Consider the following 16849-nt stretch of genomic DNA (forward strand, 5'->3'; position numbering starts at 1 on the left):
AGTTATGAATTTGTGTAAAAATGACATAAATACTAAGAACTGAACATATGTACTCCAGCATTGGTGGTGGAGGTTTAGGGCAAAATCACACAGGGCGGGACGTGGTACATGGTTTTTTGTAGATATTGTAGCGTATGCTAAAAGGAGCCGCCGCTTATAATTGGTTTCGAGGATTATCTCCAGGCTTAAGTGCAAATCGGCTAACAATGAGAGACCCCCAAGTGTAACGGCACTCGGTCGCATTCCCGTGGAGTTCTTAGAACTGGCAACGCGAAAGCGTGGGACTGCATATCCGAGTATGTGACTAAACAATGGGGAAGTAACCGGACGTCGAAGATGCCCTGAGCGTACTGTCCTTTATAAGGCAGAACTTTGACCATATCAAGACATTCTGATCGGAGCACTAGCAGTGCGTGTATCTCCTTAATCATCAATAAATGCTGTGAAACGACTTTGGCCTTTTACTCGGATACTCCACCCACCCCTACTATCATATTTTCAACACTATCATATTTTATCCTACTATCGACACTATCATATTTTATCATGAAATATTTTTGACCAGTATAAATTATAAACATCGATAAAACTTTTATCACATGGTTAGTTGGTTGAAAAAATATCATCGTGACACCACACTTTTCAATGATATTGAAATATTTTAATTGATTAATATGAATTTTTATCTATCTTAATAATAATGGATCCTCCACCCACCCCTACGCAACAATAATTTTAAACGTGGGAAAAAAATGGGCATCCTTCATGCTATACCCTGTATATTCAGGCGATACTCGGTACACAGCGTCAAAAAAAAAAACCTCCTGGTTGTGTTGGGTAAAATTGTATTATTGTATGTATCCTTGCTAGACAGTGATCGATAACGGTTTTAAGAAATATAGGAGAACTTGTCGACGTACCACATACCACATCCCGCGCTGTTTGATTTCGCCCTTAGTTAGGGCCAAATTTTATCTCTTGATATCACCAAACAATTTGTGATAATATTATACTACTACAAATGTGTTGCCCGACATTAAATAGGAAAATAGAAATATATGGAGTTTCTTAGTATGAATCAACTGTATCGCATCGAGCTGATCCACTCCAAGTTCTGTCTGGTTTACAGACGACGATACCCTGACCTACCGGGGAAAAGTTATTATTACAGTTATACTCTATTACGGTAAAGATTAGAATGATTTCACCAGCACACGTAGGAATATTGGAACCGATCACTATGTAGTAACCATTCTGGGGATATGGAGGCAGCACACACGAATCCACCTCGCTACATAATATCGATTTAAAATTAAAATTCTAGTTGAAAACGGTCATATATGTAAGTCGAAACTGAAACTCGCCTGATCTTATCCTTTCCTATAAAGAAAAATTGGTTTTGAAACAGTGAAATTGTGCTCTCTTGGATTGCCTCATAAATAAATGGAAGATACTCACTGTCACATTGAACGCTATCAGTCCAAGTGCCACTTTCCGTGCAAAGAATATTCTGTGGTCCAATCAAAATGTAGTCAACTTGACATGTGTAATTTAAAATTGCAGAAACACTCACTTTGTCGCCTGGAAATAGTTTATCTTTGCCGACTACATAATATTTGCCATGTTCCGGATAAGGTGGTAGCACGCATTCGACAGTTATTCTTAAATGAAAACAAATTATTTCGATAAAGTTCAATATACATATATATGTACATAATAATATTTGTTAATTTAATCATGCAAGAGTTATATAAAATATTTCAATCGACTTTGGCTTTGGAGTTGTAGTATTCATTATTGCGGTTGTCGTGGGTCCAACGAATTCTGTCAATTATAAATAGTTAAATATAAAATTAAATTCATCGATCACATTATGAACATGTTAACGAAGAGTACCCAAAAGTAGCAGAATTTTTTTAAAAAAATCAAAAAAATATTCGGAGAAGGGAATTAAATCATGAACGCGTTTTTTTTATGACAAAATTTTTAAAATTGAAATTATCACTACTTTTGAGTGTCCTTTGCATACTCGTATACTTACCGGAATATCGATCATAATTATATAATGCGTCAAGGATAAATATCCTATTGTCATAGAGGCTGGAGACACTCGTGCTGGAGTTGGCCAGGCAAGTATTCCTTAAAGTTCCCCAAAGGGCTCCTGCACTGATAACACCAATCAGGTACCACCGTGGGTTCATTGAAATATCATTGGCTTTTACTAATGTACCACCACCACTATCTCCAATGCATATGGTCATATCTGCACAAGCATATCGTTTAATCGTTAGCGTAATAACTGAACGTATGAACATATGTACATGAGTGCTGTTTCATTTAAGCTCACTTTTTTCAGCACCGTTGATACAGATTTTGTTAGATGTCACATAAGGAATGAATTCATCCGGAATAGTTCTAAGGCATTGATCACGATTGATTATTTTTATATCTGCCCGCAATAACTTCTTAGAAGCCGAATTCGGATCATCTTTATCTGTTATGCCCCAACCGACGACCTGAATGACATTATTTTCGAAAATTTTTAGTGTTGTATTGAAGAATTAATTATATAATAACAATTGAACTAACCTTTCCTTCAACGTTTGAAGCTATCATATTTTCATAAAATCTTCCCTCGTTGAGATTTAGACATGCGGCGTGAATCTCATTACTAAATTCGAAGGGAATTTTTAAGAGCAAAATGGCGATGTCTTGCTGATAATAGTCACGGGGTCCGCGATAAGAACTTGGAATGTGAATTTTTTTTACCTGAAGTATGTCAAATAAAATAAATATCGATTGAATGATGTTGATTAGGTTAATTTGATTATAATATGAGTGAGATGATAAAAAGGTTTATCAAAATCTAAATTGTACCGATGAGTATTGAATAAAATCGTATTTGTTCTTTTCATCGTGATCCCATTGCCTGTAAATCTTCCCAGCTGTTACCGAGTACAAGTCTACGTATTCAGGGGATTCAAAACAGTGTGCAGCTTATATATATGGAATACATTAGTTAAAATTATTACGTGTTGTTTCTTTTGATAAATTGCAACAGTTTCACTACGTTTTACCACTAATGACGATGTTCCTGGTGATGATTGTTCCACCGCAAATTTGCTCGAATCCTTGTTTCTTCAGGATGTAAATACCTACGTGCCAAGGGGAAAATTCACGGTCTGCTGGTTTTCCTCCATATATATATGGCGAACCCACGCCTGTTTCTTGACCACAATCTGATTTCAAAAATATATGTTGTCTGTTATATTCTCGATTGAATATTTTATAATAATAGTATAGAACTCTTTCTTGCACTTGCAATTTTTGATCGCGCGATTGTTTTCTCGCGCGACAGAAACAATCGCACAAAAATATTATGGTGCGCGCAATTGCGACTAAAGGTCTGACCGCACTATGCGACAACCGAACGATCCATCTTGCTCCGAGGTACCGAACGAATGATTGACATAATTTACTGCGTAGTGTCGTTCAATTGCGGTTTACCTAATATTATCGCACACTGTTGTGAAGTGTCGGATCGTTCGTTCTTAAGTGTGCGGTCAGACCTTAAGTTGCAAAAATAGAACAGTACGACTGAACACACATACGACCAAAATATCGCAACTACTGAAAATATGTAACTGGCCTCTTTTCGAGCGACGCGATTGTCGCAAATAAAATGCGTCATATATGTATGTAGACAAGTATGAAACCACGCGCACTTACTGCAGCTTAGTCGCCCTACAGTACTTAGCGAAGAGCGTTGTCGAACCATTGTTTTGAAAAATTTCTTGGGATGACTTGAATTTTATGAAACAGTCCTTTTAGAAGTCTGTTCTTTTGCTTTTAAGCGCAACAATAGAGCCGCAACAAAGCCACAACACAGCGCGTTTCTGTAAAATCCATTTTGAAACTGACAAAGTTCCGACTGTTAGTCGAAAGTGCGCACACCGTAATATAATATTTTTATGCAAAAGTTTCTGTCGCGCGAAAAAATGATCGCGGGACAGAAAATCGCAAGTGCGTATAGGGCCTAACAGAAACGTGCTGTATTGCGACTTTTGTTGCGTTTAAAATCAAAAAACTTTTCTTTTGATTTTAAGCATTCTGAAATCACTCTGAAAACAGTCAGAGGCTTCATAAAGAACAATTTCATAAAATTCATCTCAATATTTTTTTTAATTTCTATAGAATGAGTATTAGGAACTTTGATGAATCACTACATATACCTGGATATAGAATAGTATACAAATACACGAAATGGAGGAAGTATTAAGATATGTATGAGCATAATCGCTAATTCGCTAGTTCGTGTACAGACGTTGATTACGTGTGTGGCGATTTGGGCAACGAAATTGTAACAATTAAAAAAATAAAATAAATTTGTAATATATAATTATGTGTACGTTCTAAGTGTATAATAATGGCATCAGAACGCATAAGTGAAGTAATAACGATTGAAAAAAAATTATGGACATTTTGACCACAAAAACTAACAGTATATCAAATGACAATAAGACATTTTTAATTACATCAGTAAAAAAATTTGTTGAATATATTTGTGAAAATGAAAATAATGATAAGGAACAATTTTTGGATGTAATATGTGAATTAAGAAGTGAATTTAAAAATTTGAAAAACAATATACAAAAAGACATAAATATATTAAAAAGCAACAGTGATTTAAACATTTTAAAAAGGGGTGGAAATAAGAATGAAAATAATTTAAGTTATGCAAATGCACTTAAAAATAATAATAAAGACGTAACAATAATTGTTCCAAAAAAAATTCAAGAAACGGACAAAACAAAAGAAGAGTGCAAAAATGTAATAAAACCCAAGGAACTAAAAATAGGAATACAAGGGGTTAAAAAAATCGATAAAGGGGGTATCGTTGTAACGTGTAACAGTGCACAGGATAGTATTAAATTAATAAAAGAAGTAAAAAATAAATTAGGGGAGAATTACAATGTTAAAAGAGGGGAATTAAAAAATTCCAAAATTAAAATTGTAGATATGTCGGAGGAACTTACAAGTGAACAGTTGGCTGAGTGTTTGATGAATCAAAATCAAGAAGTTATAAATGATGGTGAATTGAAGGTGTTAAAAATATGGAAAAGTAGAAAAAATAATAAATATAATGCGATAGTGGAAGTAGATTGCAATACATTTAAAAGATTAATTGAAGATGGAAAAGTAAATATAAATTGGGATAGATGTATGGTTTTTGAAGAAATTAATATTCTAAGATGTCTAAATTGTTACGGATTTAATCACAAAGCGGTGGATTGTAAAAACAAGGTGACATGTGCGAAATGTGGAGAAGAAGGGCACAAAAGCGAGGGATGTAACAATAAAATAATAAAATGTATTAATTGCTTTAAGAGTAATAATAAATTAAAATTAAATTTGAACACGAATCACGGACCGTTGGACACTAAGTGCAGTGTATATAAAAGAAATATAGAATTAATGAGAAATAGAATTAAGTATAATAATATATAGCAACCACCAAAAGGTATCGGTATAAATGTACAAAGTTTTTTTGCTCACAAGGATGAGGTTTGGAGTTTAACTGTAAGTCAAAAACCATTATTTATAGGTTTAAGTGAAACGCATGTAACTGGTGATTTTGAAGATTTTGAGCTGAATATAGATGGATATTGTGTTTTGAGGTGTGACTCTAATTCTAGACATACGGGTGGGGTACTATTGTATTTAAGGGATGATTTAAGTTACGGTAATGTAATAGTTAATAAGGTTGATGGTGAGTTTTGGACAATTGGTGTGGATGTGCTTGTGAATGAAGTTACTGTGTTTTTGCTAGTAATTTACCGCTCTCCGAATGGTAGAAGTGGAAGATTTCTTAAATTTTTAGAAGAATTGAGTGAAAGAAGTATAGATGTGAGTAAAAATATAATTATGTTTGGGGACTGGAATTTTAATTGGTTACAGACAGAAGAATTTTATGTAAAAAAGTTGAGAAATTGGGTAAATGAATTGGGTTTTAAACAAAAAGTGACGGAAGCAACGAGAGTGAATAATTTATCAAGCTCTCTCATTGATTTGGTTATAACAAATATAATGGATTTGCGGTGTGAGGTGAAGGATGTACCGAAAATAGGAGACCATTCTATTGTCAACATGTTTTTGGGACAGCGGTTTAGTAACGGAGGACTTGAAAGTATGCAGGTGAGGTGAATTGTTAAAGGAGTGTGTATGGGGAAAGGATGGTGATGGTGTGAATGAAATGTGGGAGATAATGTATCGTAATATAACATATTCTAAAAGTAAATGCGTAAAAACCACAAGAATCATGCATAAGCATAAGCTGAAACCTTGGTTTACCAAGGAAGTAAAGGAAAGCTTAGTTGATAAGAATGTTAGTTATAAAAGATATAAAATTATTAAGGCTATGGAAGGAATCCAATTAGAAAAGGCTTGGCTAGAGTATAAAAGAAAGAGGAATAAATGTGTGAATGTTTTGCGTAATGCGAAGAGGGATTGGCATGAAAGAAATATTGATGATGCAAAAAAAGATCCCACAAAAATGTGGCGAATAATTAAAACTTTGATTTCCGGGGGAAAAAATGTTTCTTTGAATGAATTAGAAGTCGACGGGGTAGTATATAATGATAAAGAGGATATGGTTGAAAGATTGAATGATTTTTACATCAATAGTGTGAATGATATAGTTAATTCAATACAAACAAGGCATAATAGTGTGAGTGATGATATTAATTTGGGTTTAAATATGTTTGAAAGGTTTAAATTAGTGGAAATGGGGGGATTTAATGGTGTATTGAAGGGCATGAAATCAGTTTCTAGTATGGATGGATTGACTCTAGATATTTTAATCAACACTTGGGACATGGTTGGACCTCAGTTACTGAAATTAATAAATGAATCGTTAGAAGTGGGATCCGTCCCGGATGCATGGAAGGTGTCTACTATTGTACCGGTACCAAAGGTTACTGGCACACATAAAGCCAGTGAAATGAGGCCCATCAATATGTTACCAATTGTTGAGAAGATGCTGGAGGAAATCGTTATGATTCAATTGAAAGAGTTCATTAGTATAAATGATTGTTTGGTTGTGGAAGAGTCTGGATTTAGAGTGAAACATTCAACAGAAACCGCTATCCAATTGGTGGTTTATGGAGTGATGGAGGCGATGGATGAATCTAGCATGGTTGTTGGAGCAGTTTTTCTAGATTTTAAGCGAGCGTTCGAGACAGTAGATAGGAATATTTTATTACAAAAATTATATAAGTTAGGAAAAAATGGTATAGTATTAAAGTGGCTTCAATCATACTTGAATAATAGAAGGCAAATAGTAAAAATTGATAAGGTGTTATCCTCTGAATTTGTAACACCTCATGGAGTGCCGCAAGGGTCCAAATTGGGACCCTTATTATTTATATTATATATAAACGATATTGTTAAGGTAATATGTGTGTAAGATGTGTAAAATACATTTGTTTGCAGATGATACATTGATATATATAATTGGAAAGAATGTTGATGTAATGTCTGAGATTTTAAATATAGAATTAAATTATGTGAATGACTGGTTGTGTGAAAATAAATTAAAGTTGAACGTGAATAAAACAAAAATGATGTGGTTGAATGGTAAAAATAAAAATATATTGAATGAAATTAGAATTGATGATAAGTTAATTGAAAAAGTTGAAAATATAAAATACTTAGGTGTATACATAGATTCAGGACTAAATTTTAAAATGCACGCTGACTATATAATAAAAAAAATGGCTACAAAAGTTGGTGTATTATGTAGATTAAGAAATATTTTAAGTAAAAAAAGTAAAATTTTAGTGTTTAATTCAATTGTCTTGCCACATTTGGTTTATTGTGCCACTGTGCTTAATTTGTTTAGTGGCCAAGATTTAGAAAAAATGCAAAAAATACAGAATAAAGCTATGAGAGCTATTTTGAATGTGAGTAGATTTAAGAGTATTGGAAGTATGTTAGATGAATTAGGATGGATGAGTATTAGAATTAGTCTAAATATTAGTACATTTTCTTTTGTTTATAAGTTAGATCATAAGTTATTACCTAAGTATTTTGATGATTATATAATAAGGAATAGAGATAAACATAGTTTTTATACTAGAAATAAGGACAAACTAGTTGTAAGTAGAGTAAGAAAGAATAAGACGGCTGGGAGTGTTTTTCACAGGGGTGTGCTCATGTATAATGCCCTCCCTGAGTGCGTCAGGTCTGCTAAAAACATGGATGCATTCCTGCGAGGTGCGAAGAGACACCTCAAGAGACAGTACATATAAGTTAATTATAAATTTTAGAGTTAAGTATAATAATTAAGATGTATTTTTTTTAAATTAGCTTGATAGCTAAAATATATATAAATAAATAAAAAAATATATGAGAACGTGAAGAATACCAATATATAAAATCAAATCTTTTGAAATGTAATATTAATTTGCCGAGCTTAAAGTAAATTTAATCATTACTGAAACTTTTTCCTTTATTTGATAAATCAAAAAGACCATCACATATACATACATATGTACATATACTGGAGTTTTAGGAGATAAAAGCTCATTTGAAAATTTTAAGTAATAGGTTTTGGCACAAGCAAGTTGCTTGGGTTTTTGAAGCTATTGGGGTCGGGGTTGATGTTGTATGCGGACTTAGGCAACCAGGATTCGTTTACCCACAAAAAATGGTTCACATTTGTCAATTAATATTGTCAAAAATTTTTTGCTCTCTTGCTTTGAAGGACAATTATAGTTGACAATATTGAAACATTTTTTGTTGGTATAAGCAAGTCTGGTTATGTATATGGTTGTTGGAAGTTATTCCACTAATCCAAATTATTCCGTTTTCACACATAATATATAATAAACTGAATTCAAATCAAAGGTTCGACGATCTTCACAAAAAACTGAAGTGGGACGCTCTTGTCTTTATGACTCATTCTTGTCTATATGACTCATTTTATTTTGCGACAATTGCGTCGGTCGAAAAATAGGACTGGATGCATATTTTAAGTGGTTGCGATTGTTTAGTCGCATATGTGCGCAGTCGTACAATGTTTTTCATCGGGCCTTAGAGCGAAAACACACAGCGATGAACGTGGCACATGGTTTTTTTAGATGGTTTTAAACAAAGCAAACAAGCTAAGAAGAGGTATGTAAAAAATGTGGAGTGCTTTGCACATATTCATGGAACGCACAACACACAACATCACAAAATCACCCCCTGGAGTGTTTTCGGTAAAATTGTATCCTTGTATTTATCCTTGCTTGACAGTGATCGATAACGGTGTATCCCATATTTGAAGAAATGTAGGAGACTCCCTACAGCGAGGAGTCAAGAACACGACGTGCTGTTCTTCCTTAGTTTTGTGTGTTTTCTCCCTTTTAACCGATTGGACGATTTTCGGTCGGATTATTATCATCTGGGTTTTTCATCGTCTGGATCTTGAACTTATCAGGTGGACATTCTATCGTTTGGATCTTCTTTCGTGGAACCTTTGTCGTTGGATCTTATATCATTGGACCTTATGTCGTGGAACCAATTTTAAGTACGACCGTATGACCATATGCGACCAAATAATCACAGCCACTTTGTATGGTTTCTGTCGCGCAAGAAAAATGTCGCGCGATCGAAGGTCGCAAGTGCGTATGGGGCCTTACCGGGAGTGCATTCCGACAAAACACTGTCCCATTCACCATTAACACATGTCAACGTGTTAAGCTTAGTATTTGTGTATGTCGTGTGATGGGGTTTACATTTGAGTTTGACAACCGTGCCGTTTTTTATGGGTTTGCTGCAATTGACGTATTCTCCTCCAAGGGCACAGATGAAATCGACAGTTAGAGATTGTGGGGGATCGCACAATTCTACAACACAGACATGTCACTTTTATAATACATTTTATTTATACACTTACACATGTTATTGATTAGTGATCGTACGTACTCAAACACTCCATGGTACCGCTCCAGGTTCCATTAGGACGACAGTAGAGTATATCACAACCTGATTTTGAGTAAGCATCATCGCAGTTGTATGTCAAAACCGAATATGGACTGAATCTCAAGTGCACGGTAACATTTTTATCGTTTATTAAGTAATTTCCGTTTTGAAGATTGGGTGGGGCAAAGCAATTGCTAAAATATGAAAATTAAAATATCATGAAATGGCCTCGTGCACGCATTCGTGTACTTGAGGTGGGGGGAGGGGTAGGAGCGAATCAATTGACAGAGCATATAGAAATAATTGATGTATATAAAAATAGCCTTGTAAACAATTTTTTTTAAAAACAAACCTCTTTTTTAGTTTTGTATATAATATTAAGATATGTATATAAATTATTATTTTGAATAAAAATACTAATAACTTTATTTTACTACCGCCATCTATGTATAAAACTAAAGACTACATAGACATCACTCAGATTTCAAATTTGCAAACTTCAAATGCGTCTTAAACTATATTTTATCGGAGGATCCATTTACTTATATTGATGACCAAAATGAGCAATATGGCAAAGTATGAAAACGATCAGATAAGAAGCAATTTTTTTCCTGAATTGTAATCGTAAGTGAAACATAAAGGAGGTTTGTAAAGAATCGTTATTACCGTGAATTTCGTGCTGTAATTGTATCGTCTGAATCTGAAAAAAAGCAAGCTACATATATAGTTTTCACAGTAAATTTAGTAATTACAACTTTATTACAGTATAACAATATAAAGATAAGTTGCCACTAGGGATTGCAATTTATAGTCAAATTTCATAAATCGGTAAACGGTCAAAGGTTTTCCTACTATCGGTACACCGGTTTTTTAGAATAAACGAAACTGTAACTGTTCTGAAAACGTTAGTCTAGATCAGTGCTACTCAAACTATGATCCGCGGCCCATTACTGGTCCACGGAGAAAGACGTAATTAAATAATAAAACAATAGCTTATGTCAGAACTATTTCAAAATATAGACTGGATAGCCAAGCTAGCTTATTTGACAGATATTTTTTGCATTTTGAATGACCTTAACTTATCCATGCAAGGAAGAATGTCATCTTATTTCACAATGGCAGACAATACAGATGGGTTGAAACGAAGACTAAAAGCATGGAAGATTCGCGTTTCAAAAGATTGCTATGACATGTTTCACAATTTGGCTGATATTATTTACGAAGGAGGAGAGGAGCTTAATATGACGTCTTTGCGCGATATAATCAGTTGTCATTTGACACATTTATCAGAGCGATTCGATTTCTATTTTCCACCAGATGACGATCCACGAAAGGGAAAAGGATGGATACGAAATCCATTTTTGCCAAAGAATTATGATATATCACCTAATTTGGAAGATAAACTAATTGATCTGACTGCAAATCAAGAATTAAAAAAAATGTTTTGAAACCACAACTTCACAGGCTTTTGGATAAAATTAAAAGTAGAATTCCCATATATTTATGAACTTGCAGTGAAAACTCTTTTACCATTTGAATCAACTTACCTTTGCGAGACTGGTTTCTCAACCATGAGTACAATTAAAACAAAACATCGTAATAGTTATCTATGATCCATTGCGTGTGGCATTGTCTTCGATTAAACCACGACTGGATAAGTTATCTAATAACAAACAATCTCATATGTATGTATCATTAGTGTTTTTTTGTATTTTCATTTTTTATCTTTGTCTAAGTATATACATATTGTACTTCTTTGAATTTAATAAAATAAATTTTACTACTTAGATTTTATTTTATTTTTATTTGTTTACAAGTTTAAGTTTTCAACCATATATGTACAAACATATATAACTTTTTTATTTTAAAATATGATGCTGGTCCGTGAGAATTACTGAAAAAAAATACTGGTCCGCCACCTGAAAAAGTTTGAGTAGGACTGGTCTAGATTGAATCGTAAATAATTAAAAATAAATCTCAGGTGATTCATACATTTTATATTTAACCAGTTATTTATTTATATAACGTTTTACGTTTTTTGACGTTATATAAATAAATTTTGGCATTACAGGAAGAACCTAACGCGCCACAATGGCCTACATAATAAAATAAAATAATTTATTTATTTAAAATTTGGAAGTTTAGATCATAATTAGATCACATTTTTTTCGATTTGGTTGGTCTGTGTTTCCAGTGAAATCAATATGAAATTGCCATATTAATACTGAAAATAAACAAATTCTAGACAATTTAATCCACTATATGAATTTTAATACAATATTATCCCTCTATACGTAATTAATTCGCGATAAAATAGTTCCCGGTAAAAACCGGTTTAATAAATAAAGACCAGTATTTACCGATGGTGAAATTTTGGCGATTTACCGGTATACCGGTAAACCGGTATTGCAATCTTTAGTTGCCGCAACGGCTATAATTACACATTCAATTAAATTCAGTTCAATTAAAAAATGGATTTCTTTCAGGTATTTAATATATATGTATATGTAGGTACATACATACATATATAAGCCATCAAAAGAACATTATGAATTTTTACCTTGTTTATAGATCAAAACTCTCATGCACACATAAGCTATGATAAACCTTTGATATCGAATACTAACATCTCGGCGAACACTCGCTAATAACATTGTTCCATTTTCCGCCAACGCATTTGGAAGATTTTGGTTTTTTAGCATCATTTCTTCTGTGATTATGTTTGCATTTGGAATGTACAAAAGCGCCACTTTGCATGGGTTTGTTGCAATTGATAAATTTATCGTTGAATGAGCACGATAAGTCCAAAGTTAACGAATGTAGTGGTTCACATAGGCCTGCAATATATACATATGTACATATGATAAAGATTAAAAGTTATTTTATACCATTTTTTGGGTGACAAAGTTTCTGTCCCGGGTCGACCCGGGACAGACATTCCCGGGAATTCTCGGAATTTTTGTTGTCCCGTGTCCCGGGAATTCTTATCTCGAATCCCGGGAATAGGATTTTAAAAAATCTTGAAAATATACAACATTTTCACGACTGCACGAAGGGAAATAATAAATCAAATACACAAAGAATCGTAAAATATTCTCAAAGGTTTGTTGTTGTTGTTGCATGCAATACCCTGATTTTGCATGGTCTAAAATGAAAGGAAATTCCATGGGGAAGTTTGTAATGAGGGAAGGTGGGGAGATAATTGCTTTACGGCACAAGATGACATCACCCCTAGTGACGCCACTGTTTATACTTATTTGACATAATTTTAGATTATTCATAGTGACAAACTTACTGGAACAATTCATAGCACCGCTCCATGTCCCGTTCGGTCTACAATATATGACATCCGGCCCATCGATCGAATATCCTTTATTGCACTGGTACGTTATTATCGAAAATTCGTTTACGAGATCACCTACGTTCACTGCATCATGGTTGATGAAGTAATCGCCATTCTTCGGCTTAGCTGGAGCAATGCACTTTCTGAAACGTCACTACATTTACCTCGAGGGAATATTTCGAATAATAAATTGTGTGATGCACGCTTTAATTGTACAAAATTAAAATGTGCATAATTTAACGAAATTTTAGCCATTTAAAATATTCCTAATTGCTTTCTGAAGTATTAAGTAGAAGTTATCTATACATAAATTGAATAATAATTATTCCTTACCCGAGAGATGGTAATCCACTTCTGCTTTGCACATTATTTGAATCTGAAACAAGTTAAGCGAAGTTTATATGTATATATGTATATATATATATATATATATATATATATATATATATATATATATATATATATATATATATATATATATATATATATATATATATATATATATATATATATATATATATATATATATATGTAAGAATTGATGTATAATTACTTAATGTAATAGTAGATTGAATTAGTTGTTGCACGTTATTGTTAGTTATTAACAGTTGGTACCCCAGAGACCGATTGCGTCCGGCTGAACGGTGATTGGTCAGCAGTGTCAGCGAGTCAGTGCTGACACTGCCGACCAATATATATTTATTTATGTATATATATGTACATACATTATTGCTGTCGGTTCCCTCATCACTGAGGATCGTGACTATGATGTGCGGTCAACCAGCTGCCTCCATTCAGTTCTAAATTCAGCCAGGCGAAGACTTGCTACCGTGGAAGCGCCCGTCGCTGCAGATACTTGGTCAGTCCAGCGTGCGGGGGATCTGCCTCTGGCTCTTCTGCCTTCGACGCTACCAACCACAACCAACCGCTCCAGGCTCTCCTCAACTCTTCGTGCAATGTGGCCGAAGAACTGCAATATACGTTTCAGGCATATTGTTGACAATCTATCCTTGATTTTCAATTCTTCAAGAATAGACACATTCGTGCGTTTGTCGGTCCAAGGCACGCGCAGTAGCCGTCTCCAGGACCACATCTCGAAGGCATCGATTCTCCGTCTATCCGCCGCCTTCATGGTCCACGTCTCGACACCATAAAGGCAGACAGAAAAAACGAGACTCTTTATCTATACAATATCTATATATTTATTTTATTCTTATTCAAATTATCATGAACATACATACACTCGTCTTACAGATAGTTCCAATGTGACCGGAACCGGAACCGAACCGAAAACCGAATATATGTACCTTTATTTTTACTGGAACGAAAACCGAAACCGAACCGAAATTTTTTTCGGTTCGTTTTTTCGTTTCGGTGGATTTAAGTATATGTATACTTTTGGAATGATATAATTAATGGAATATACAGGAATATATAGGAATGTACATACCTATACATGATAAATATATAAAATATATAAATATATAAAAATATGATAAAATATAATGGAGCTAATATAATAAAATCAAATTTGTCAACTTGTTAGCAACCGAAATAGTCGAAGAAAACCAGAATATTAATTATGAAAGAGATTTTGAAGCCAATATGCTATTTTCCATTGAAAACTGTTCTTTCCCTCATCTCATCGAAATAAAATGTGTGGCACATATTTTACAATTAGCAATCAAAGATTCTATAAACGATTCAAATTCAAATACAATTATATTTATTTAAATCGGAATAAATATGTACATCGCAAAAGATCAGAAGTTGACTTATGTACATACATACATTTGTAGTCTAGGGTTTCTGACCCGGGTCGATCCGGGACAGACAATCCCGGGAATTCACGGAATTTGTGTTTTCCCGTGTCCCGGGAATTCTTATCTCGAATCCCGGGAATTGGATTTAAAAAAAATTGAAAATATGCAACATTTTCACGTGTGCACGAAGGGAAATAATAAATCAAAAACACAAATAGTCGTAAAATATTCTCAAAGGTTTGTTGTTTAGCACTAAGTACAGCGCATTCCCCGAACGTGGAAGTTTTATAAGCATAATGGTTATGTGCGTTTGGCCAAAATCGTTTCTTGTAATTCAATATTTGGAAAATCTCAATATCGAAGGACTTGACCTTACCGATGAATTATTCCGAGAATTGAAAATTAAAATCAAAGAAAGAGGAAGCCTGAAACTGATTTTTTAACACAAATTTTAAATAATTCTAATTTTATACCGAACAAAACATTCTTGAGTGTTGTAATAAAAGCGAATGTGTATCCTACATTGAAACTATTAGTATATCCTTCTTGTATTGACGATTCCACAGTGGTAGAAACCCTTTTAGATTCGGATGAAGATGAAAAAATTTGACGATGAATGAAGAATTAAATAAGGAGTTATCAAATACAAATATACAAAATAACGTAAATGAAAATAACCTCGATTTTAAAAAAGAAATTAAAATATACATGCTTATATATTAAAATATACATGCTAATACATTGATCACGCCGAATAAATAATGTGAAATATGAATAAGTTTTTTTTTCAATATTCCTAGACCCACAAGAAAGCGGCCCTTACCATGATAAACTAGAGACATTTATCTATATATCCTTACAATTTCATTTCTGTCCGCCGTGGGTTTTCCTCCCATACTATTTGCCCATTGACCTTTTTTTACCAAATCTAGAAATAGGCTTTCGGATTCTCATTTAAATATTTTAGTATTCTTAAGAAGGTACTTTATATAATGTTTACTTTTATAATTACATTTTTTCCAGTTAATATAATGTATTATGCATTGTTTACTTTTTTATATTTTGTAAATAAATAAATATTTTTTTATTAATTAAAAATAAATGAAATTCAAAAAAAAATGTTTATTTTACATGTGTCCTTTAAGTGGGATCCCGGGAATCCCGGGAACGATCCCGGACTCCGTTTCGTGTCCCGGGAATTGAAAAAGTTCGGGAAATCAGAAACCCTAATATGTACGTACATAATATCGAATTTAATTTATAGCATCGATAGCTACCTCGATATTACATATTAGGACGATAACCTCTGTTTTAAATTAATGTTTAAATAGTGTTTTATCTCAAGAAAAATAACATTTATCTTAAAGTATTGAAAAATATTATAAATAGCACTGTTTGACACGAAAAATGGTTCAGAGACGAGATATGACTTTTCTTATAGATATATGCCCAGTAAATACGAATCTGGTACGAACGAATAAAAAATGTTGATTGGCTCGAGATTCGGACATACATGTATGTATGTATATGTGTTTTTTAAATCCCGCGATTTTTCTATATCTTGGTGTTGTTCGGTCGACGTCTCAAAATCTGTCAATTTCCTGTTCAAAATGAATATTGGAATCTATAGTCGGGTATTTTATCGTTTATTTGTAGTACTTTTAAACTTTAAAATCTCTCTAAGTAGTCGTCCAGTTTAAATCAAAAGTCAAAAGTACGTATTTTCACTTGGGATTTTTTCCCACTGTTAATACTATTTTATATTGACTATTTTCTA

The 16849-nt window shown here is 33.3% G+C and overlaps 1 protein-coding gene across 3 annotated transcripts in view; it reads right to left on the minus strand.

Moving 5' to 3' along the window:
* LOC143910034 (ovochymase-2-like) overlaps positions 1-16849 on the minus strand; it is a 30452-nt gene that overhangs the window by 10189 nt on the left and 3414 nt on the right. For 2 of the 3 annotated variants that reach the window (XM_077428375.1, XM_077428376.1), the window contains exons 2-14: positions 13643-13685; positions 13262-13452; positions 12594-12803; positions 10633-10666; positions 9970-10160; positions 9684-9890; positions 3078-3239; positions 2878-2996; positions 2590-2769; positions 2348-2516; positions 2042-2263; positions 1770-1824; positions 1459-1661 (exon numbers count right to left, since the gene is read on the minus strand). In XM_077428375.1, the coding sequence (XP_077284501.1) occupies positions 1459-1661; positions 1770-1824; positions 2042-2263; positions 2348-2516; positions 2590-2769; positions 2878-2996; positions 3078-3239; positions 9684-9890; positions 9970-10160; positions 10633-10666; positions 12594-12803; positions 13262-13452; positions 13643-13685 (1986 nt within the window). Of the gene's footprint in view, positions 1-1454; positions 1662-1769; positions 1825-2041; positions 2264-2347; positions 2517-2589; positions 2770-2877; positions 2997-3077; positions 3240-9683; positions 9891-9969; positions 10161-10632; positions 10667-12593; positions 12804-13261; positions 13453-13642; positions 13686-16849 lie in introns of all 3 variants that reach the window. The other variant, XM_077428373.1, reaches the window with a different exon arrangement.

The sequence above is a fragment of the Arctopsyche grandis genome, chromosome 3 (genome assembly GCF_051622035.1).
Source record: "Arctopsyche grandis isolate Sample6627 chromosome 3, ASM5162203v2, whole genome shotgun sequence".
Taxonomy (NCBI): domain Eukaryota; kingdom Metazoa; phylum Arthropoda; class Insecta; order Trichoptera; family Hydropsychidae; genus Arctopsyche; species Arctopsyche grandis.